Source organism: Harmonia axyridis, chromosome 6 (genome assembly GCF_914767665.1).
Source record: "Harmonia axyridis chromosome 6, icHarAxyr1.1, whole genome shotgun sequence".
Taxonomy (NCBI): domain Eukaryota; kingdom Metazoa; phylum Arthropoda; class Insecta; order Coleoptera; family Coccinellidae; genus Harmonia; species Harmonia axyridis.
The window spans coordinates 30931494-30958232 of record NC_059506.1 but is presented as its reverse complement, the minus strand read 5'-3'; the positions used below and the strand labels follow the sequence as shown (position 1 = coordinate 30958232).

The window sequence follows — 26739 nt, the reverse complement described above, 5'->3', positions numbered from 1 at the left end:
ACAGTTTAGATTCTTCACATCACTAGTTTGTCCACAAAGTTTTCTTTATTTTTGTAGCGAATTTTAAAAATATCAATGCGTTGTTGAATCGTTTTACTTGTAGAATGCCCAAAGATGACAGCTTCAAGAGTTATAGCTGCCCAGATAGTAGGGTATTCAAAATGAAACCTCTTATTTGAAAACCCTATAGATCTACATAATAAAGGAATCTTATTTCGAAAAAAAAATAATTAATTTAGATTTATATTTCCAAACATTCAAGAAAGAAATACGGTTTGGAACGACGAAACTTAAAAAACCGAATACAATATTATTGTTTCATTCATCATTTAGAGCCTTTTACAGAAATAATGAGAACTTCGAATATATGTATATAGAAATCGTCTAAAATATTGACGATTTGTTATCATGAAATTTGAAACACTTGTTGTTTCGATGCAACTTATAATACTTTTAGTTATACCATCATAACAGTTTTGTTATGTACATATTTGAAATGCCATTCAGATTCGACAAATAAAAATTACGATTATCAACAGATAACTTTTTTCTATTAAATGGATTACAATGTGATACAAAACGAAAACAACAGAACATAGTGTAAAATTTGCAGTGTTCTCGATTTTTAAAGTGATATTAGTTATATTTTAAAGAAATCTAGAAATAAGTTTTGTGACTCATTTCATCCAATAGTAGTTTAAACTTTGTAATCGTTAGAATTACTTTCTAGGAATGTTATTTTAATTTTTTATTCATCCATTTAAATTGAACTATTTCTCGGGACCAAGCCAGACACACAACAAATAAGTGAATCACAGACGATTAACGTTCCCAATGTTGGAAATAGATTGATTTTATTGTTTTCGATTATTACCTTTAAAAAATATGATATGTTGTTACTATAGAGATGTTATGTTATAACGATATTGAAAATAAAAGAATTCCTGAAAGGCTGTCACGAAGTATTTTTAAAACGAAGTTTTTCAAGGAATAAGTGTAGATACAACATTTGGCGACCGTGAAAATGGAGAGTTTTAAGAAAGAACGGGAAATAATTAGAAAACACTTCATGAAAACGTGTGCAGAGATTGACCTAAAAATAAACGACAAGGAACGGAACAAAGACGACGTGTTATCCCTTTTAAGACAATTAGAAGACAAGGGTGACAGATTATTCGCCTTAGATGAAAACATCAGAGGTATTATACTTACTGATGGAGCAAAAGATGAAGATTTAGAAGAGGAGTTTGACAAGGTAGAATTCTACCGAGAAGAGCTAATAAGACAAAGATCCAAATATGAAGTTATGTTAAAGAAGATACCTGAAGACCGAGCAGCATCCCAGGAATGGGGGAGTGAGAAACCCAAGAGGAAATTTCGTCTTCCAAAAATCGAACTAAAAAAATTTGACGGAAATGTCAAAAATTGGATAGGATTCTGGGGACAGTTCCGAAAAATACATGAAGACAAAGAAATCGATCTCGAAGACAAATTCCAATACCTACTGCAGGCAACAGAAGTAGATTCAGCTGCAAGAGAACTAGTGGAGAGTTTTCCTCCTTCAGGGGCCAATTACATGTTAGCTATCGACCAGATGAAGGCCAGGTTTGCAAAAGATGATTTCCTTATCGAGGTCTATGTGAGAGAATTGTTGAGTTTAGTTCTTAGACAAGCAATAGATAATACAGGTATGTCACTTTCCAATCTCTATGATAAGCTAGAAACACAATTAAGGGCATTGGAATCTCTAGGGGTAACAAAGGAAAAGTATGCAGCAATGTTATTTCCTCTGGTAGAGTCTGCATTACCGAAAGATACTTTAAAAGCATGGGAAAGATATCGCAGTACAAATAACTTCAACAACATTTCAAATCAACATAAAACAGGGAAAGCAAATGAAATTATTTGTGGTTCTGATAATCTATCATTTTTATTAGATTTCTTACGAAACGAAGTGGAATCAGAAAAACGAATAAATTTGGCACAATCAAGTTTCTGCAACGAACCAATCGAGAAGAAAGGAAACGGTGGATTATACACAGCTGCAGCATTATATTCAGCAAGTTCAAATGACGCAGGAAAAGTTGGTAAGAAAATTCCATATTGTCTTTTCTGCACAAAATCTCACTTGAGTCAGGATTGTCTCAAAGCTCAAAAATTATCTTTGGATGAAAGAAAAACCATTGTCAAAGAAAAGAAAGGTTGTTTCGTTTGCCTCAAACAATACCATAGTTGTAAACAATGTAGAGCATTTGTGAAATGTATAGTGTGTTCGAGGAAACACTATCCTATAATGTGTCCAAATTTAGAAATGAAAAAAGGAAAAAAGGATGATGAAAATAAGGAAGTCGAAAATAGTTTAACTTGTAATTTATCAAATACAGTTTTATTGCAAACAGTTATTGTAAGGATTCATTTCGAAGGAAAAGAAAAAATAGTTAGAGCGTTATTAGATTCTGGTTCTCAAAGATCCTATATTCTATCTAGAAGCGCAGAAGAAATGAAGTTAAGGAAAATCGACAATGAAACTATAATACAGGGTGTTTTTGGAGGGCAGCAATCTCAACCAGAAGTTCATAAGTTGTTTGAAGTTACAATCAAAAATATTGATAACACACATGAATTTAAACTCAGTATATTGAATCAAGATAAAATATGCAATTATCTTCCACGTATCAATGATTCATCCTGTATTAACTATTTAAAGCAAAGGAATATTGAAATCCACGATAGTTATATGTCAAATGCTCCATATGAAATCGAACTATTACTAGGAGCAGATATATTTGGTCATTTATTAACTGGTAGAAAACATTGTCTCAATGGTGGTCTTGTAGCTGTCGAAACGTATTTGGGGTGGACACTCATGGGACAGTACGACGCAAGTAACCGAAATATAACTTTATTTTCTGGGTTTTCTAACTTTACAATACCAGACTTATGGGACTTAGAGTTATTGGGGATTAAAGATTCGGCACAAGTAAAATCAAATGATATACTAGAAGAGCAAGCTTTAATCCATTTTTATGACACAATTACAATAAATGAAGAAAAAAGATATGAAATCAGATTACCTTGGACTCAAGATCATTTGAATATTTTGGACAATAAGGAAATGGCTCTTAGTAGATTAAAGTCCAATACGAAGAGATTGATGAATTTGAATAAATTTGATGATTATTCTAGGGTATTTGATGAATGGGAGGAGTTAGGAATTATTGAAAAAGTGACAGACGAGAAAGCAATAAAACGAGAAAATTCCATTCATTATTTGCCACACCATGCAGTCATTAAAGAATCGAGTGCAACTACTAAAATTCGCCCAGTATTTGATGCATCAGCTAGAGACAAAAATGGCAATTCTTTAAATAATTGTTTAGAAAAGGGTCCAAATTTTTTAGAATTAATCCCATCATTATTAATAAAATTTCGTATCAACGCAATAGGCATAATTTCTGATATAGAAAAGGCGTTCTTACAGATAAGCATTCAACCAGAAGATAGAGATTATTTAAGATTTTTCTGGTGGAAAAATAATAATTCAGAAAATGAACCTCAGGTATACAAGCATTGCAGAGTAGTGTTTGGCGTCAAATCCAGTCCATTTATTTTGTCAGCTACAATTGGTTATCATTTAGATAATGTTGCATTACAGTTTAAAGAGACGGCGGAAAAGTTGAAAAACTCATTTTACGTAGATAATTGCGTTTCAAGTGTAAGAAATGAATCAGAATGCGCAAAATTCATCGAAGAAGCAACATTTATTATGTCGTCTGCAAAGTTCAACTTACGAGGATGGGTATACAATAAACAAACATCTGAAGAAATTTCTGATCAAGTAAACGTAGTTGGGGTACTAGGATTACTTTGGAATATACAGGAGGATACATTATTTTGTGATATCCATAGCATGACTAATTCCCAACTTATATTAACTAAAAGAAGTCTGCTATCAGTGGCACAGAAAATTTTTGATTCAATAGGTTTCTTGTGTCCAGTATTACTGATTCCCAAATTATTATTACAAGATTCTTGGAAGATGAATATTGAATGGGATCAAGAATTGCCAATTGAAATATCCCAAAAATTTCAATACTGGACAAAACAATTGGAATTATTGATTTATTGTAAAATTCCAAGGACACTTTGTCAAAATTCAAATTTAGAGGATTCTTCAGACTCAACCATCCACGTATTTTGTGACGCTAGTAAATACGCATACGCAAGTTGCATATTTCTTAGAGCTATTATTAATGGAGTAACGTCAGTCGGTATGATTCTGGCTAAATCTAGACTAGCTCCAAAAAATATCACTTTACCTAGGCTGGAATTGTTAGCGGCCTTATTAGGTGTTAGATTATACAGAAGTGTTGCAAAAATAAACGAACTTCGTGATATTAGGACTTATTTTTGGAGTGACTCAATGGTGGCTTTGACCTGGATCCGAACGAAAGGACAGTGGAAAACGTTTGTAGAAAACAGAGTGAAAGAAATAAGATTATATACAAAAACTGATGATTGGTATCATGTTCCAGGCAAAATCAATCCAGCAGACATAGCTTCTAGAGGATGTAGTGCCAAAACTTTGCTGGAAACTAAGTGGTGGTTTGGTCCAACATGGTTAAAGAAGAATCCGGAAGAATGGCCTCATACAGAAATCATTTGTCCAGAAGAAGTGAACACAGAAAAGATGAAGACAACACAAATTCTCATATCAAAAATGATTTCAACGACTGAAAAGTTTCAATACTTTTCAAAATACTCCAAAATTTTGAGGATGATCGCATGGATTTTGAGATTTGCATTCAACTCTAGGCCAAGAAATTCAAAAATATCCGGAGAAATCTCATATGATGAAATTAGTGAAGCAGAAACCAGATTGCTGAGAATGATACAAGAAGAAGTTTTCGGTCATGATGTTGATTCCTTGAACTTGGAGATATTCCAAGACGAGAAGAAAACATGGAGGATAAGGACAAGACTCGTTCTGGGAGACTTCGAAGAGAATTTTAAATATCCTATTCTACTTCCTAGTAAGCATGTTTTGGTACATAGACTCATAGAAGAATATCACATACTGAATTGTCACACAGGAGTTCAAACATTGTTGAGTATTCTCAGGGAGAAATTTTGGATATTAAAAGGTAGAAAAACTGTGAGGCAAGTTATTTCAAAATGCTTTGTATGTAAAAGATATACTAGTAAAGCTATAGAGACACCTTTTGCTCCCCTACCTAAAAACAGAATAACATGTGGAACAGCTTTCAGTGTTGTAGGTATAGATTTAGCTGGACCTCTGTACCTTAAAGATAAAACGAAAGTATGGATAGTCTTATTCACATGCGCAGTTTATAGAGCCATCCATTTGGAACTAGTTGATTCTCTTTCAACCGAATCATTTATTTTAGCACTTAGAAGATTTTCAGCTCGTAGAGGAAGAGTTTCCACTATTTACTCAGACAATGGTGGTAATTTTGTTGGCGCATTTAATCTATTGCAAAAAATCGACTGGAATAGGGTATCTACATATGCCTCAGTGCATAAAATAAAATGGATTTTCAATGCACCAACTGCTGCCTGGTGGGGAGGATGGTGGGAACGTATGGTTCGCATTGTTAAAGATTTACTGAGAAAGAATTTAGGCAAAGGATTGGTTAATTATGAAGAATTACTTACCCTTTTATGTGACTGTGAAGCTGTTATAAACAATAGACCCTTAACCTATTTATCCGATGATCAAAATTATTTGACCCCTTTAACACCTTCAATGTTTATCAATGACGTGACCAACAGTGACATACCTGAATTTGATGAAATAGACAGAAGCAGTTTGATCAGACGGCGAAGATACATCCAAGAACTTCGGGGAGGATTGAGAACACGCTTTAAAAAAGAATATTTTGCAGAACTGGTCAACTCTGGTCGACGAAAGCCACGTCAATTGAAAGTAGGCGACGTGGTTCTGATTGGTGAGGAAAATGTGAAACGGACAGACTGGAACATTGGAAGAGTTTTAGAAGTGTACCCTGGAAGAGATGGAGTTTCGAGAGTGGCGAAGGTGAAAACAAAAACTGGCGAACTCTTGAGACCTTTCCAACGTTTATACACCTTGGAGATCAACGATTCCACGAGTTTAAAAGAAAATCAAACTGACCCACCAAAATTGAAGAATGTAGAAGATGAAGTGACAAATTTAGAGGGAAGCCGAAGGAATAGAGAGGAAGAGGAGAAAATCAAAATTACGAGAAGAGGACGTGTGGTGAAACCACCTGATCGTTATGGTTATCAATAATTTTGCGGGGGGAGAATGTTGGAAATAGATTGATTTTATTGTTTTCGATTATTACCTTTAAAAAATATGATATGTTGTTACTATAGAGATGTTATGTTATAACGATATTGAAAATAAAAGAATTCCTGAAAGGCTGTCACGAAGTATTTTTAAAACGAAGTTTTTCAAGGAATAAGTGTAGATACAACACCCAAAACCATCTTATCATCTTATAATAGTCAAACCGGAGACCAGCCATTCATCACTACGTCAATCGGTGGGCGACATCCGGCTCGAAGGACCAGAAAAAGATCGATCCGAGAAAATCCCGAATACGTTCCTGCTTAACCCGTTACAATAAATGTTAATAATTGCGTCACCGTAGTCTTGGTAGTAACTTTTCCTCCCTGTCGTTTTTGGGGGGGGCGGTCACACGTGTTCGTCTTGCGACTTGCCAGCGTCCCAATCAATTATTCAAGGAAACACCGTTTCCCTTACGTTGAGTCCTTCGGCCGGTGGAAGATCGAGGTGTCCGAAGATCCTGAACCCGGAAAGTGCTCTGGCGGGACCTACCCGAATGTGGAATTTATTTTGGGGAGTTTTGGCTTCGATGGAAAAAAAGACCATGCGTCTGAATGTATGAAAAATTAGTTACCGGTCAATTTCAAATGTTAGTACTTTTTTATAGACTTTTAAGCCTTCAATTAGAAAAGCTGATCAGAAGACTCCCTTCAACAATGGTTCCCAAGTTATAGGGTGTTCAAACTACAAATGTAATATTATCATAACTTTTGAACCAGAGAACATATTTGAATAGATTTTTCGCTACTTTGCAGCTAAAGATGGAATTGTTTGAAATTCTTTTCTCGAAATCGATAGCAGATAAGATAAAACTTCAAGTAAAGAAAAAGTTCAGTACTCTACAGAGTTAGAACCATTTGGAGGGACACTACAGGGATATCGCAAACTGTTAAAGATACAGAGTGGCTAATATCTCGAAAAAGTTGCGTTATTTAGGGATTAGTGTGTTGGTGTTAACAGATCCAAAATATCTCCAATTGTTCCCGAGATATCTCGAAAAAACTGTGACTCGAAATTTTTTTTTCTGTATAACTCATTTGGTTTTGGAGACAACTCCACGAAATTCGGTTTGTAGCCATTATCCAATATAGAGATTCTAATTGTGTAGTCAGATTTTTTCTGTTTTTTATTGTTTCAGAGACGCGATAGTCAATTTTTTTTTCTTATGGATGCCATATTGGTTTTTCATATGAGGCGATGAAGAAAGAAATTACGAATTCAACAGTGTATCACACTCTACAAAAATATCGAGTTTAGGTATGCAAATTTGAAGGGTTGTTATGTGAAATCATCACTTGACTATCGCATCTCTGAAACAATGGAAAACAAAAAAAATCTGAAGACACCATTCTAAATCAGATAATGACCATAAACTAAATTTAGTGAAGTTATCTCCAGAAAAAAATTATTCATACAGAAAAAAATCTCAATTTTCAGTTTTTTCGAGATATCTCGGGAACCATTGGAGATATTTTGGATCTGTTAACACCAACACACTAATACCGAAATAAACCAACTTTTTTGTAATTTAAGCCACCCTGTATCGCTAACGGTTTTCGATATCCCTGTAGTGTCCCTCTAAATAGTTCTAACCCTGTATATTAATAATAATAACAATAATAAATTGCTTTCATCTAAGAAAAAAAACATATCGGCAGGCGAAGTTCAGCAAAGCTACTTTTACATTACCTCTTTGAAATAAAAACCAAAATTTGTATTAGCAAAAAAAAGTATGGAAGTTTCCATTTACATTTCTTCAAACCACCAGTGGTAGATACACCAAAAAAAATTTCTGGAAGAAGAAAGCAGATACTGTTCTAGAAAAAATACCACCTCTGTAGATTCTCAATCGAAATTGGCAGACCTATTACGTGATGTGAACTTTAAATTGGAATGTCTATGCTGAATTCCACTGATTATTTTGTGAAGTGCAGATGCTATGATAAAAATTAAACTACAACACAAAGCGTTCGCGAGCCCATGTTTATGGGACATTTTTTCTCGAAATTGTACGAGGAATTTCTAATCATGAAATCAATATTTATCCGAATGCTGATAAACATGAATATAGCAATAGCAGTTGAAAATTCAATCGGAAACAACCAAAACCAGTTTTCATTATCAAGAAAACAAATACACAAAATCAGAATCGGTATCGGCAACATAGTAAAGGCTTGGCAACACAAACTTTAAAAATTGGCAAGATTTGTGTGCGTTTTCCAAGGGGCTACAATTGGAAAATCTGATTCCACATACGTGACGTCATCGATGACGTATTTGCCAAAAATAACTATACTACACTATTACTCTTTAACATGACGAAATAGTGATCAGTGTAATGTTTCGAAATCTGGTCCAGTCCAGCCCTTGCATCTGTCCGAGAGAAAAAGTCCGAACATGGCCCTCTAGCCTTCAAATTGTAATTGCCGCCGCCTATGCTAATGAGGGAGCATCCGAGAGAGCCCCCTCCCCCCCAATCTAGCCCGACCAAAAAATCATTACATTCTTCGCGGGCACAGCGGAGGTTATAGCGTTGCGCATGAACATTTTAATTCTCATAGAATAAATATACAGTTGTGTGAATCAGCTATTTTTCCCGTTTTCGTTGGTCGGAGCCATATTTTATTGATTTTATAATCAATACCGCAATAAAACCTGCAATGTTTTCGTCTTTATTCCCAGCCTCCCCTACCGGGTTCATCCCTCTACTCTCCTCTCGTCGCTATACCTTTTCCGTTCCTTTCCAGCCATTCGGTGTCTGTTTACCTGAAACGAAACACTGGAATGTCCAAGGAAATATTGATATTATTTCGGTCGGTAAATATGGAATCTTCCCGATTTTACGGTCGTTTGTACGTTCCGATTCTGTGGGCGTTCACAGACGGAAATTGAGGTTAGGAATTGTTGGTTTGACGGAATTTTGACAGTATTGAAGGTTTCTATGGACGAGATTGAGGGTGGTGTCTTGGGAAGTCGATGATGATATGATTGAATTGATTAGGGTTAAGTTAGGAATAACGGATAACTTAAAATCAGACGAAAAGAACTTGTTTCGTGTTTTTCCTTTAATTTGGATTTGAATGTTTTTGGGGGTCGTTTCCAGAACATATCCCTCTATTGGCTGCAGTTGTCGAATTTTCGACTGATGATGAATTCGTCCCAAAATTTAATTCTATCTGTCCGTCTGGCCATGAACACGATAACTCTCGAACGGATATACCCAAAGATTGGAAATTTTCAGGGTAGGTTCGGATCTCGAATGCCGCAGTTGGGTTTGTTAATAAACAAAATTCGACTAGAGGTTCCGTAAATAAGGATGTTCGAAATTTCGCCTTCCTGATAATTCCAGAACTGCAGATTCGTTTAGAATGAAATGTTGTATTTGAATGTGTAACAATTATTTCAAGCTTCATGCAAAATTTGATTCTGTCACCATAACAAAATGAAATTAAAAATAAAAAAGCGAAAAAAAAATTCAAAATACCACAAAACCGAGAAGTGTAAATATAAAATAAGAATCTTAAGTTTCGTTCGAAATTTTAAGCTGAACTCATCATCACAACCACAGAAAATTTTTGCAGAATATTGAAAAATTAATACCCAATATTTCCGTGACTGAAGAACAGATGGAGTTGAGAGTTTGCCTGTATATATATATATAGGGTGTTAGTGGATAAAAACAGCGAACTGCAGGGGGCGACTCTGCATTAAAAAAAATATGTTTGCTATATATATGTCTAACTTTTATTGGTAAATATTTTGTTTTCCAATATACGGGTTGTTTAAATTTTTCTCAGAAACTGACTTATTTATTCATTTATTACTTATTAACATTGCTGCTATACCAAATTAAATGCTTAAAAATGAAAAAATGTCAATTTGACTTTTCGTTGGAATATTAGTATTGACAATAGTCTACTAGCGTTGCGGTTAGATAATGTAATGAATAAATAAAAAATACACCTTGAGATTATTTTTTGTTTTGAAAAAAGGCACCCTCATTTAAAAAAAGAGATATTTTGTCACAAATTTTTGTAAAAAAAGAGATCATCACATATCATATCATCATTTAACAATTCCAAACTTCGTGCAAAATTTTGTGAGGATAGCATCATCAGAAGCATAGAAATTTGAGCAGAATAAAAAAATTCCTTGATAACAAATTCTACCGAATGAGAATGACATATGTAGATCAACAATAGCCATTTCAAGCTCGATGCAAAGTTTCACGTTGATCGTGTCACCAAAACCATAGAGAATTAAGCAGAATTTGAAAAAAAAATCAAAAAATCATTGACTGAAGTGCTTATTTATTTTCAACTTTTTTTCTACGTCCAATTTAAAAAATATTCCATGATATTATATCACAATAATCCGATAATATTATTGATTTTTTCGAAGTAAAATCCATCAATTGAAACCCGGATATGTTCATATGATTACATAACAAATTACACTCGTCTTTGGATATTTCTGCGATCGAAATATAACTCTCAATTCTGTATTTTCGGGTACGTAAACTCATGTAAAATTCATCGTTCCCAACGGTTTGCTGATGGTATCCCACCATTGATTTGCATGATCAAACATTTAATCATTCATGATTCCTTATTGAAGATAAATACGGAAACTGTGGACTTATATTGTTTTCTGACAATAATTATCGAGTAATCGTTATGGAATAATACATATTTGAGTGGTATTCCCCAAATTTCTGAGATGTTTCCCGGTTATTCGGTGATCAGACTAATATTGGAGCAGAAAAACTTGCTTGGTTCTCGTTTCCCAATGACCTTATTGATGAAGGTTTGTTTCTGGCTTGTTAGAATAATATAATTTCTTCTCCTTTTCTAAAACTCCATGTCAGTTGATGTTGTTAGTTAATTCGAATATTCAACATTATTACGTCTGTAGAATAACAACAACTTAGTAGAAGGTTTGTCACTATTTTTAATTTTAGGTTGATTCAATTCAAAATGTATGTCATGCATAGAAGCTTCTTCAATCAAAATATTATTCAGGAATATCAAAAATATTGCTCTTGAAAAGGATTCATAGATAAGAATGTCTAGTTACAAAATGGCGAAAGCGCAGCGATTTGAAGTAAAATAATGAACTCGATGAAGCTTTCAAGAAAATCCAAAACGGACTATAATGAGTTCAAAAACTTTAAAAGTCAGGTATGTGACATGATTTTTGACGATTGAATGAGCAGTTTATTGTCTCTGTAATTTTTTTGATAAGTTTATTTAGCAAATCATCAAAGCGCTTCTATACACCCCATTTTGCTTGGTGAGGACCTCTACAATCAAGAGTATATGCTTATCTGAGGTCAATTGGTCATGTTGAGGTTATTTTGTAGGAAAACTGATGTTACTGCCGGATCTTCATCACTAATTCAGTATGACTGTGTCATCAGTAAAAGTGCCTGCTATGGTCCTTTCAGTTGTGGGCAGTTCTGCAGCGTATGAGAGATAGTAGAGGGCCTAGTACACACACATTCTTGTTCTAATAATTCCTTCAGCATTTTTGATGTTTCTTCATTCGGTCCTGGAGATTTGTTGTTCTTAAGTTGTTGTAAAAGTTTTAGGTAAATAAATACATATATGAAATTTGTGAATTACGTAGTCGAATGGTTAAACATATACAAAGCGCCTAGAAATGTAAATTTTTCTTTATACTGAATTGTTGCTTTTGTTTTATTTTGGCTTTTAACTGTCTACATGTTTTTCGTATCAAGATTTTTTACTCTGATTGTTCTGGTGAAATTCATTGAATGCCCAATTATATTACAAGAAGCATAGAGTAATAAACGTAGATTGAAGCAGTATACGCAAATTTTTCATGTCCTCAACATGGTTAGATTACGTTGTCGGATTGTGATATATTTTCAAATCCACAATTTTATTATATCGTTATGAATGTATATTATATTGACTGAAATATATTCATTTGAGTGATTCCTGATTAAATATGCAAATTTGAATATTTGGACTCCGATATTTTTCCTAATTGTTGAATTTATAATAAGCAGAATATTTATTATTTTCTTTATCTATCTGCTGAAATCCAAAGTTTGGCAGCTTTTGCTCTCTTAGTGTCATCGGTTGTTTCACGTCGTTTGGCACGTTTGAAGTTTGTTTTCTGAATTTCTGATATATTTAGGTATTTATTTCAATATATTTTGAGTTAATATGAAACGTTGATTCACTATGGGACACAAGAAGTGCGTTCTTTGTGGAGAAACTCGCGAATTGAGTGAAATATCATATCACTGAAATGTTTTCATTTCCGCGCGCTTCATGTCAAATTTGATAGTTCATGTTGGGGACAAAATATGCTTACTGAAAATGACATATGCTCCCTCTATCTATATTATATTACTCTGAAACAAGAAGCAAGAATCTTTCAGAAGCAAACAGTCGCCATTGATATTTGTAAAAAAGCCTTTGGTTTTTTTTTTAATTACTAGAAACGTATACCAATATACAGGTTTGATCTTCAATGGCGCCACCAGCGCATGTATAAAGGAATGCCCAAAAGCTCTTTCTTCACTCCAGAACTTTTCTGAATTTTTTTTTGATAACCATACGAATTGAAAATATAATTTTTTTATGCGTGCAAAAACCGAACTAGCTTCTTCAACAACCGACATCCCCCGGAAAGACCACCAAGCACCCCAAACGCATCTTGCGCGTATCACCTGGTGGTTTTCCGCGACATACGTTCCTCCTGCCGTCAGAAGGTCAGATTTCCTTATATGCGCACCTTTGCCACCACTCACGTCAACAAACATCAGCTGTGGGACGACGACGTCGGCGAAGGCATCCATCGGGCAGCGGAAACGAGAACGAGATACGTCTCCCCCTCTGCGACCCCCCCGGTGGAAGACTGTGATGCGGACCCAGTGGACGACCCTGACGGCATCTTACCGCAACCTCGAGACACCGAGAGCGCGTAATTGTTCCGTGTACAAAAAGAAAATGACATTTACATTACAGTTACGGAGACTGCTACGTACAGATAAACGCACTTCCCCTGCGCTTACATAATGAGGCTTCTTCTACTGCCCTTACTTGCATAACGTTAACCGACATTTCGCTGCCGGATGGTATTCAGCGGTTTTTCTGCCGACACGATGGTCGGTGCAATTTTTATGATTGGGGGGAGAAGGGAAGCTTTTTTTTATTTCAATGTGTTGATATGAGTTGAGAAGTGGATTTTAGTATAAGCTGAGATATTCTACTGCTGAATTGACGTTGGTTTTGATAAATCGTTGTCATTGATATTTCTTGATATTGTACATAGACGTTCAACTTTGCTTCCGCCGTTTTTTTTCCGAAATTCGAGGATTAATTGTAAAAAACTTATGTAATGAGGCTTCTTCTACTGCCCTTACTTGCATAACGTTAACCGACATTTCACTGCCGGATGGTATTCAGCGGTTTTTCTGCAGACACGATGGCCGGTGCAATTTTTATTATTGTGGGGAGAGAGAGATAGCTTTTTTTTGTTACTTATGTGTTGGTTTGAATTGAGAGGTGGATTTTGGTTACAGGCCGAGATGATCAACTGCTGAATTGACGTTAGTTTTGAAGAAGCGTTGGCATCGATACTTCTTGAAATTGTACGAAAGCGTACAATTTAGCTTCCACCGAAGCTTAATTGTAAAAAACTTACTAAATGAGGCTTCATCTACTGCCCTCACTTGCTAAACGTTAACCGACATTTCGCTGCTGATAGGACCCAGCGGTTTTTCTGCCGACGATGATCGGTGCAGTTTCCATGATTAGGAGGAGAAAGAAATAATTTTTCTTTGTTTCTAATGTGTTGATATCAATTAAGAGGTGGATTTTGGTTACAAGCTGAGATAATCAACTGCTGAATTGACGTTAGTTTTGAAGAAGCGTTGGCATCGATACTTCATGAAATTGTACGAAAGCGTACAACTTAGCTTCCACCGTTTTTTTCCCGGAATTCGAAGCTTGAATGTAAAAAACTTACATAATGAGGCTTCTTCTACTGCCCTCATTTGCAAAACGTTAACCGACATTTCGCTGCTGATAGGATCCAGCGGTTTTTCTGCCGACGATGATCGGTGCAATTTTCATGATTAGGAGGATAAAGAAACAATTTTTCTTTGTTTCTAATGTGTTGATATAAATTAAGAGGTGGATTTTGGTTACAAGCGGAGATAATCATGCTTAATTGATCTTAGTTTCGATAAAGCGTTGGCTTCGATCTTCTTGATATTGTACGTTGCTTCCGCCGTTTTTTCCCCGAAATTCTAAGCTTAATTGTAAAAAACTTACATAATGAGGCTTCTTCTACTGCCCTTAGTTGCATAACGTTAACCGAAATTTCGCTGCCGATTGGATTCAGCGGTTTTTCTGCCGACGATGTTCAGTGCAATTTTTACGATTAGGGGGAAAAAGAAAGCATTTTTTTGTGTTGATAGAAATTAAGAGGTAGATTTTTGTTGCAAGCAGAGATAATCATCTGCTAAATTAACGTTAGTTTTGATGAAACGTTGGCATCGATACTTCTTGAAATTGTACGTTGCTTCCGCCGTTTTTTTCCCCGAAATTCTAAGCTTACTTGTAAAAAACTTTACCTGCATAACGTTAACTGACATTTCGTTGCCGATGATATTCAGTGGTTTTTCTGCAGACGATGGTCGGTGCAATTTTTATGATTAGGAGAAGAAAGAAAGTCTTTTTGCTGTTCCTGATTGATATGAACCCTGCCCTTACTTGCATAACGTTAACCGACATTTTGCTATTCAACGATTTTTCTGTCGACGATGTTCAGTGCAATTTTTATGATTAGGGGGAGAAAGAAAGTTTTTTTTGTTTCAAATGCGTTGATATGAATTTTTTGACTTCAATCACAATGCGATGCAGAAATCCCTTCCGTCTTTGCCTTGCAAGCAGCTGTTCACAAGCAAACAAATGCTGTTCAACATATCTCGGCTTCAACTAGTACGGCACCCAATTTCTTTGTTTCTAAATCATTTCCATGACTTTCAGGCGTTTTAAAATGGCTTGTTGAATCACTACCAATTATCCTGCCAATTCTTGTTGTATTTGACACGAGTCTTGATCAAGTAATCCTTCCAATTCTGCCGCCATGCTGGTCTTTGACGTCAAAATCATCGGTTCTTGAAGCGTTGAAACCACTCTCGGCATGTTCTTTCACCAATAGCGGCCTCATCATAGGTATTTGAGAGCATTCGATAAGCCTCAGTCGCAGCTTTATTCATATTAAAGCAGAAAATTGAAACCTCCCGCAAATCTTATATAGATTTAGCTCTTTCGCTAAGAATCCAGGTACTGATGTATACAAAATCATAGCCTAAACGGGACCATCCAGAGAGAAAATGATAATAATAAGATAAGATAATAATAATGAGAATTGTTGCGTTTGACACGACTTTTGATTAAGTGATGCCTCCAATTCTGCATCTTCAAAAACCTTCTTTCTTCCACCGCCATGCTGGTCTTCGACGTCAAAATCACCGTTCTTGAAGCGTTGAAACCACTCTCGGAACGTTCTTTCACTAATAGCGGCCTCACCATGGGTATTTGACAGCATTCGATGAGCCTCAGCCTCAGATTTCTTCATTTTAAAGCAGAAAATAAAACCTCACGCCAATGACGAGAATGTGGATCGTAAGATGACATGTTTAATGGAGAATAACTTTATGATGCAGACACAAATCAGTACTAATATTCAAATTACGTTATTTTACAAATACTTAAGATTATTGTATGACAACTTCGATCTATTTATTACGACTACCACTCACCGTTCTATGCATCTATTGAAAAACGGCGGAAGCAAAGTTGTATACTATATATTGTCCGTTTCCTTTTACTTGTTCAATTACACTGGTAACTCTTCTACAGTAGACTTAGAAAATATTTCTACTGTGTCTGAGTTCTTATTCCCGACAGTTCTGTGGAATGATTGCGATTTCGAATTTTCAATCGAATATGTGAAAAAATAAATATTCACTGATCTAAAATTCTCATCATAATTTTTTATTAGATACATCTCGAATGTAATTCTAAAAAAATGAAGCAATAATAGTTTGATATCGAATAATACATGAAATTATCAATTGAATCTAGACAAATACGAGTGTTTTTTTAAGTGTCACGTTGATAATATCGAATAGATTATTCAGAAATTCATATTTTCCAACAGGAGCTCGAACATTCTTTTATATCTATTTTTTCGGATTTCGTCATTAAATGCAAATTTTATCTATGATTAAATATTTGAATTTTTTTTTATCTAGACTAAGCCCACACCGAGAAATAGAGAATGTGCAAATATGAAACCCACAGTGAGGCAATATTGAAGCAGATACTAACTATAAATAAATAGATGATTCGAGTTTGAGTTGTTTATCCAAAAAAAAAAAAAAACAGGTGGTTTGATTGGAAACGAAGAATTTTCAATATTAATGTAAGAAAAATATACAATAAATGTTTTCCGTTCCAACCTAAAGGGGAAATGCCGGAAAGAATTTCTCCCAAGTTATTTACCATCATATATTTCGTATTTATTTTTTTATGTTGAGGTTACGTTTCATTATGCTATGGTAATATTAGGGATATATATTTTTTTTCATGAGAGAACGTTAAAAGAAAAAAAATGGTTCATAAATTATATGAGTTTGTTAATTCAAACAGTCCAGACATTTTCAGTAGTGGTGTTTAATAGCTAGATAAAGATTGACATATACAGGGTATTCCTAAATTGAAGGTGAATGACAGATTTCCAGATCATTTTAAGACAAAAAGGCTAAACATGGGCTAGTAAACGCTTTGTTTTCGAGATACAGGGTGTTGAACCTTCCATTCACGAGACATTCACGTCATTCAGTGATATGCTAATCTCGAATGCAAATCTACAGGTTGATATTTTTTCTAGAACAGTTTCCACTTCCCTCCTCCACAACTTCTTTTTGGTGGACCACTGGTAGTTTAGAAAAATGTAAAAAGAAATATTGATCCAGTTCTACAATTTTTGGTTTCTTGTAGTTCCATCGTATCTACTACCGATTTCGAAAAAAAAAATCAGACAATTCTCAAGTAATCCTCAGAAAAATCTAAATTATTATGAAGGTCCAGTCAGTGAACTGTGATGAATGAATTAATTATAAGTTTTGGTACTTATTTACCCTATCTGTAGCGAAGTTCAATGAAAATTCGACAAACTTCTATAATCATCACAAAAAATTAGAACTACAAGAAACACCCTGTATCTTGAAAACAACGCGTTTGCGGGCCCATGATTATAGAGCTTAGAAGATTAATATTATTCGAGGAATCTTCCATTTCCCTTTGTACCTCCAATTCAGGAGCACCCTATATAAAAAGCGACAAAAAAAAATTCAATGGAAGAAATTGAAGCAAAAATAACGAAAAAATTTTTTGGTTTCCAGGGTTATAAAATAACTGAGATTGAGTTTTCAAGATTTCATTGAGCATTGCATTATCTCATTTTCTAAATAAATGAAAATGAAAAATATATGAATACATAATAATATGTAAAACAAAACTGCTATCAGCTGGCCGTGTTTTGTGGCAACTACCCACAAAATTTACAGCTGGAAAAACGTACCTTCCGTTATTTTTTTTTCGGAGTTATGTACAGTTACATAATCAGCATGCTGTCAGCTTATTCTCGTACATCTCCCCTAAAAATAATTACGATAACTCGTATGTCCCAGAACCACAAAATTCACGAAATTATTGCGTTGCCTTGTCACGTTTTTTGTATCCCTTATGTTTCGCAACTAATTTAGACGTTATTCAGGAAACCGTTATTGTGATTTAACTTATACCTTCGTAATATTTTCCTCAATTGTTATGTAAGGAACTGAATGTAATTGCACAGATGCATTGAATTTATCTCGTTCTTGATTATAGGAATTACTTGTTCGGACTGTTATACGAGTACCCATTTTGAACGAAGGTGGTTAAAGGTGCTCAGGGGTTTGTTTCGCCTTTATAAATGTCTTTTTTTGTCGAAACTGTGCATTGAAGTAAACAGCAGGTGAACGAGTTATAACAGTATGAGACAATTTACAATTGTTATGATGGCAACACTGTGTATTATTTTTTGACATTTCTTATGACATTTGTGGTTAGTAAGTCATGGCGTTTAGTCATGGAAAGATACTCGCTACAAGAACGTTTAGAAATAACGGGTGTTTTTTTTCGAGGTATATAACTTTAAGTTGTCATTACTGTTCAAGATGGCAACCGATTTAACAGCTGTCATGTGATTTATTCTCAGTTTGGTTTGGCAATTCATCATGTATAAATTCACGCCTGAACAACACTTGCAAATAGTGCAATTTTATTTCGAAAATAATGGTTCTGTGTGGAATACGTATTGCGCACTACGTCCATTTTATTTTGTTTAGCGATGAAGCGCACTTCTGGTTGAATGGCTACGTCAACAAACAAAACTGCTGCATTTGGAGTGAAGCTAATCCTCAAGTGTATGTCGAAACACCGTTACATTAAGAAAAACTGACTGTTTGGTGCTTTATGGGCTGGTGGAATCATTGGCCCGTACTTCTTCAAAAACGATGATGGCCAGAACGTTACAGTCAATGGTGATCGGTATAGAGCCATGATTACTAACTTTTTCATTCCTGAATTGAACAACAATGATGTCCAGGAGCTGTGGTTCCAAAAAGATGGCGCAACATGTCACACAGCTCGTGCCACAATCGATTTATTGAAAGACACGTTTGGTGACCGCCTAATTTCACGTTTTGGACCTGTGGATTGGCCTCCAAGATCTTGTGATTTAACACCGCTACACTACATTCTGTGGGGCTATGTAAAGTCATTGGTCTATGCGGATAAGCCACAAACCCTTGACCATTTGGAAGACAACATTCGCCGTGTTATTGCCGATATACGGCCACAAATGTTGGAAAAAGTCATCGAAAATTGGACGTCCAGATTGGACTACATCCGAGCCAGCCGTGGCGGTCATATGCCAGAAATCAAATTTAAAATGTAATGCCACAAGATTATCTTGCGGATAAATAAAATTTATGTCTATCGAATAATCCATCGTTGTTTTATGGCAATTTAAAGTTCTATAGCTCTAAAAAAAACAGCCTTTACAAGACGTACACCTAAAAAAGCTATAACGCATTTGCTATGCACCATATCCACGAATGTCACCTCGAATTTTTCGTCTACCGTGACCGTCTTTCTTCTTCTTCTTCCATTCAGCCTCCTCTATCGAATAAACCGCGACATTGGCCCGATCAGGCTCTGCAAGTCGGTCAAACATATACCTCTCTATACAAACCGCATGCATGGCAGAATCCTTATCGTTAGAAGGCCTAGACGGAGGCGAACATAGTAAGCAGAGTTGTAGTGATCCCAGTCTGATACTTTAATGAAGGAGAGTCGGAGAATCTGCGAGGCAGGTACCTATACCCCCGACGTGAAATTCCTGCTTGGGCCACGTTTAACACCAATCGGATTAACTAGGCATGAGAGTCGAGACGTCGCGTGCGGGCCTCATATTAAGACGCGTTTATCCAGACACCGGTGTTCAACAACTCTGGAACTAGACGTTCTAACTGCATGGTCTCGTTGATAGGAAGATGGCTAATTGAATAATAATCGTTATGAGGCTTATTAATGTCTCACTTAGGAGCATGTCGGCGAGAATCGTACGGTTAACCGATGGTTGTTTGCCTCATTGTTAGGGATTCACGGCTTGGCTTGATGTTCAAGCTAAAGGGTGTTTTTTTTAGAGCTATAGAACTTTAAATTGCAATAAAACATCGATGGATTATTCGATTGACATGAATTTTATTAATCCGCAAGATAATCTTGTGGCATTACATTTTAAATATGATTTCTGGCATATGACCGCCACGGCTGGCTCGGATGTAGTCCAATCTGGACGTCCAATTTTCGATGACTCTTTCCAACATTTGTGGCCGTATATCAGCAATAACACGGCGAATGTTGTCTTTCAAATGGTCAAGGGTTTGTGGCTTATCCGCATAGACCAATGACTTTACATAGCCCCACAGAAAGTAGTCTAGCGGTGTTAAATCACAAGATCTTGGAGGCCAATTCACAGGTCCAAAACGTGAAATTAGGCGGTCACCAAACGTGTCTTTCAATAAATCGATTGTGGCACGAGCTGTGTGATATGTTGGCCAGTCTTGTTGGAACCACAGCTCCTGGACATCATGGTTGTTCAATTCAGGAATGAAAAAGTTAGTAATCATGGCTCTTTACCGATCACCATTGACTGTAACGTTCTGGCCATCATCGTTTTTGAAGAAGTACGGACCAATGATTCCACCACCAGCCCATAACAGTCGGTTTTTCTGGATGTAACGGTGTTTCGACATACACTTGCGCTGGTTTTCCAACCAATCAATTTATCAGGTCGATAATATCACAGAAACAAAATTAACTATCTCTACAATATCATGTTGAATTTTCTACAATTTTATTGATGAATGGTCCAAAATTTAAAGAGAACATTGTAGCGATTCAATATCATCTCCATACAAAGGCTCGAAGCTCAACATTTTCAAATATCGAGGATGATTTACGATTCTGGCAAAAATTTTGATCTACGATATTTCTTTTACGGATATGACGATTCGAATGAATTTTGTGAGTGTTTTCTACTCTGCTTTCTACCAAAATTTAGATTTGATTCTTTCTGAAATTCAGGTTCAGACTTAAAAATCCACTACTACTACATATAGATATATTTTTTTCAAAATCTGATTGGATAGTAAGAGAGCAGATAAATAAATGAATAAACTTTCAAGTTTCATCAATGTGCCATAAAATTGTTAAGGTAACTGAGATATTGATAGAATTATAGATAGAGAAAATGTGTAAACTTCCATCGGCAAGGTAATATCAGTAATAAGAGTAATTCAAAGTTGTATAGGGAAATATTATTTCTACCTCCTTAGAAATTTTTTATTGAATCTGAGAAAACCAAAAATTGAATGAGAAACTCTGTCGTCTAAGTATATAGCTCTATAAAACCTAAGGTTGCTATAAAGTATTATTCTAGATCGAAAATCCATCCCAGAATAAAATTAATCATATGATTTTTTTTAATGAGATAGGAGAAACTAATGAACCATTGTGTATAATTTGCGATATTTTTCTATCAAAATAAATAGATTCAATCGAATTTGGAGTGTCTATTACATGGCTGAGATAAAGATTCGACAACTTCTCATAAATATTTTGAGTTTTTCAAATGAATAGTTGATAAGCTGATAAGCAGCTTTGATGCAAACTCATACATTCATTCAATAATTATTGCAAAGAATATTTTCATTAATTTTTTATTGGTAGGTAGAATTGAGGTTAACTATTAATTTTCAAAATTGAAACACCTATAAAACTTGATTACAACATAATCTCTGAAGCACGAAATGAAATTCCTCTGTTAACAACTAGATTCAAGAAGAAGAAGAAGATGTGAAACATCAAACCTTCAATTCTGTGCTCCACCCTCCTTCGTGTGCGACGAAATAAGGGATGAAAATCCAATTAAAAGGATTGTTGCGAAATCTCAGACGAAAAATTTTTTTCGATACGAAACACGCGAAATGATATTCAATATTGAGGTTCCGGATCCTCATAAGCCTCTGTTTAAAGCAGAAAAAATACGGGGGAATGACAGTCGTCCCGGAATTTTCTGCTACCATTCGGTTTTAATGAATATCAAAAAATTCTCGGTTCTGATTAGGACGCGATATCGGATTTACATCGAAAAAAAGTTTCGATGGATGGGATAGGGCCATTCCCGAAGTTTCTGGGAAGAAGGGGGGAATGATCATAGAATGGATATTGGAAATATGTATATAGGGTTGGATGTGTTCCAGTACGGAAGCAGAAATTTTCTGTGGTTCTGATTATGTGGTCTCCATAATGAATTACAGATTGCCTGTCAGTAATTCAAAAGGAAATCGATCACCTTGTGGAATCCATGCCGAGAAGGGTGTGAGAGTCAAAATAATAGGGGTGATTTAACCCATTGTCAATAATGAGTAATTCTTCTCCAATATTCTCCTTGTATTTTCTCCGATATAACATTCAGCATGAATCTACTATTCTACATAGGGATTCATCAAGCCAAGTAGCTCGACTTTTCAACCAACTACTTGACTTGAAAATCAAGCTCGTGGAAAATTACATACTCGAGCTTAACTTGACTTGATTTTAGATATTTATTGCTTGACTTGATATCAAGCTACTTGATATTACTTGGGCTTGGTTGCACGTGTCACCCGGCATATATTTCTGCAATCTCTTGTGCGCTTAAACTGAATAAGGGGATTCCCCGAGCGCCGAGAGACTGAAGCATTCGCCAGTGTGACTTTATTTGTAGTTTTCTCACATTTCTATGAAATCTATTGGTAGATTTTGGTAGTTTCAGAAATATCTTTCCAAAATTGGCCAAAATGGCCAAGGATTTTTTATCAAGGCTAGCATCTTCAGCTCCTGTTGAAAGACAATTTTCTAGAACTGCTTTTTCAGTTACAAAAACCGGCAATAGATTAGGCGACAAATCTATAAGATGCCTCATGTGTCTTAGATTATGAAAATTATGAAATTAAACAAAGCCTAGAGGTTTCTCAATATTAAAAACTTCATTTTTTCATTATTTTTTATCTTATTATTATTTGTAGTGATTTAATTTATGTTTCTCTTTGAAAAAAATGATATTTTCGGTTCTTTTATATAATATAAATAAATAAAAGTGTTTTTGCAAGGTTCCTTCTCATTTAATCATTTTTTTTTTGATGTGCCACTACACAATAAAACTGACAAAAATTAAGTAGCTTGATATGATTCAAGTACTTGATAAATACTACTTGACTTGACTTGAGATTGAAAAACTACTATTTGACTTGAGCATGACTTAAAATACAGTCAAGCTCAAGCCAAGTAGTTTGAAAATCAAGCCAAGCCGTGAATCCCTAGATGCAATACCTCAGCAGGAAATCGATCACCTAGTGGAATCCATGCTGAGAAGGGGTGGGTGTAAAATAATAGGGGTGGTTTAACACATTATCAATCAGTATATTTTTTCAATATTCTTCTTGAATATTCTTAGATTTCAGCCCCGCAATCGATATTAAATTCAGCATGAAACTGCTGTTTTACATATAAATGTAAAATTTGCAAGGCTGGAATATTCCCTATTTTTCTCGAATTAATATCCAAATAAGAACACATTTCTCCAGTGATCTTGATCATTATCTTTATAATGATCAAATTCTTTTATGCGTTAAATTCGCGAACATAAACTTTGGTATCTCGATAGTAAATCGCCCTTGTAAATATAAGAACACCTTGAATATCACTTATAATTTCTCAAATAAAATGAGAAATAATTGTTTGAAACATGGAAACATAGTGAATTAACTACATCGCTATTGTTAACACTTACATGTACGTGAATTAATTGCATGTAATTGCAGCTCAGAATACTTGTAAATGTTGAATGACGAAAATATAATGTCATTTGGGATTTCAAAGAGGAAACGAATGAAGATACGAAATAGGTACGTATTTATTTCATTTCTATATCACTGATATTCCTAATTAATTTTTGTCTATATATGAATATGAACAACATCTTCTGCAGAAAGTGCATAGCCAAATCCAAGATTTTATCTTTCAAGTGACATATTACTCTATCTATTGACTTGAGATTGAGAAACTACTACTTGACTTGAGCTTGACTTGAAATCAAGTCAAATGTTTATGATAATGTCTCGTATCTTAGTGGAATCAGTATTCACTGGAACTGATGTGGCAGAAATATTTATTACATTTCAACATCACTTTCCACTGTTTTCTAATTAAAAAAACTTCTATAAGCATCAAGAATATTAAGAACTATCGATCTCTGACATATAATTAAGCTTAGCGTTTTTGAAACTCAATATTTTATTTCGGAAGTTTTTCTTATCATTTTCGAATCTAGTTTATCAACTATCAACTATAAGTGTGAAAAATAAGATTCGTTCTGAGAAGGTAGGTAAATAAACTTATCAACATATTTTTATCTTTCAATATTTGAATAAAAGTCATTGACTCTAGTTTTAGAATAGATGTTCCAAGTTCGCGAAAATTTTATCTCAATTCCGAAGACTGCAATCTTGAGTTTTATCAGCTGATGTTATTATCTTGAGTATGTATAGTGACGATTGTGAGAACTGGGTATAGATTAAATATAAATTCGTGCATCTTTAATTTAAGTGCAGTTCTATAAAGAGAATTATGAATTTTGAAGGATTCGTATTGAAATACACCACTAAAATATTAACTTGTTTATATTATTTAGTATTGATAAATTTTTTTTGTATAACTCACAGCTGATTCATGAGTAAATTAAGAAAATTTTGGATTTCATAGATTTTTTATTGAAAAACAAGATTTTTTTTCCCGAAAAATGAAGAATTGAAATATAGTCGACCTGAGATTGAACCTATGAGACTAATTCCGTGTCTAAATATCTCAATTCGATGTTAATTCCTATTACTTCCTATTACAATGCTTGTTGTGCGCATTCACCATTTTGCAACCAAGACTATATCTAATGAATAGATTTCTTATTTCTACAAGTAGATTCCTATCAGATTGCTTCCTCATGAAATAACGCCTTGAAATGTAATGGATTGAGTTCTGTCGAATTCACTGTGAATTGTTAAAAATTAGTCTTTAAATCTTTCATTTTTCAAATTATGAATATTTACAAGGTTTATTTAAATTGAAATATTGAAATAAATAGATAAGTGAAATTTGCCTAGTATAAGTTTGGATAATTCATGCTGGCTTCCATAGTAACTACAATTTTGAGATTATAATTAGAAATTCATAACATAGTTGAAACAAAAATAATCGATTGTTTAATGGATTTTCGTATTGAATTCTAATCGAAACAATTGATTACCTCAGACCTACTGTTATGTCTGAGAATTGTCTAGCCAAGATACGATGACAATAAGATCTATTCTGAAATTAAATTCAGCTATTGACTGATTCACTCTTAGTTTATAAATCCAACACTTCAAACAAAATCGTATCGACTATTGAAATATCAATTTGCATTCTACTAAGAATAATTTGAGATCATTATATCGAATGAGTTATCACAACGAAAAAAGAACTAGAACATAATAATTCACACGATTTCGGTGAATAGTATAAAAACTGCTGAATCAATCTAACACTTGAAAATAGAGATGATTTCTGCCACATAATCATTTTTATCTAATTTAAAAATTCACTATTACTTAGCAATTTTTTAATATTAGATCATTTTAATGTTAGATGAGATTAGTAAGGTAGGAAAATATTCATTCGAAAGATATATCTATATAAAACCAACTGTGTAATCTCAAAAAACTGAAAGATTATTTCAATAGATAGATGTCACTCTACTTGATATTAAATTTTGAAGCAGTACTTTTTTGAATGTGTCTGAATTATAGTTTTCTATCTACGAAAAATTCCACACTTAGTTTTTCTTCGAAATGAATATTAATGAGCTATTGTTCTAGTATGGTATAGTCTAGTGATTTTCGTGAATCACCTGTATAGTAGTCGAGATTACATTGAGTTGTTCACATCTGAGACAACTTGCAATGTTCGTCTACCTACTACTGAATTCATTTTTGCACAATTTGTGTTAGGATGTTATTAACCTTGAGTTTAACGATTGTCCAAATATTTAACTCGTCATTTTGAAACTAAGAGAATGATTTCTGGATATGTCAGTCTGCAAAAACCTGGAGCATATATCTGTATATCTAATATTATTCATTCTTATCTTTCTTAATTCAGTCCCACAAAGAATAAGATTGAAATCAAAGGACTTGTACTTTGTAGGCTATAGCCAGCTTTAGAAGATCTCTTAAAAATAAAAAAGTATGATGAATATATGATAGTTACTGAGATTGGTTATAGCAGAATATGAAATTACTCTATTTCGATCGATTTCTAATGGGAAAAAGTCATTGTTACAATACATTTCTGTATGGTTTCATCGAAAATTTAGCTAAATGAGTATAATAACAGTTTTCTTCATTTCATTTTAAATTGATATAACTTCATATTGATTGTAGTTTCAAGATTTCGTTATTGAATTTAATCAATATACTGAGTTGTCAAGGATACTTTTCAAAATGACCTTTTTACAAGATTAATAACTGCCTGAAGAAGTATATGAAGTATCTACTTGAGTATTTAGTTACGCTTTTGAAAAATACATTTGAATCATCATTCTTTTAGACTTTTTAACTCAATATACTTTAATAACATATAAAATGAAGG

General features: G+C 34.4%; 2 protein-coding genes across 4 annotated transcripts in view; one reads left to right on the top strand and one right to left on the bottom strand.

The window, feature by feature from the left end:
• Positions 1-26739, bottom strand: part of LOC123681736 (broad-complex core protein) — a 112185-nt gene that overhangs the window by 36801 nt on the left and 48645 nt on the right. The window lies entirely within an intron of this gene.
• On the top strand, positions 1025-6292 carry LOC123683143. The gene has a single exon (XM_045622041.1). It carries the CDS (start codon positions 1025-1027, stop codon positions 6290-6292), a length of 5268 nt encoding a protein of 1755 aa, XP_045477997.1.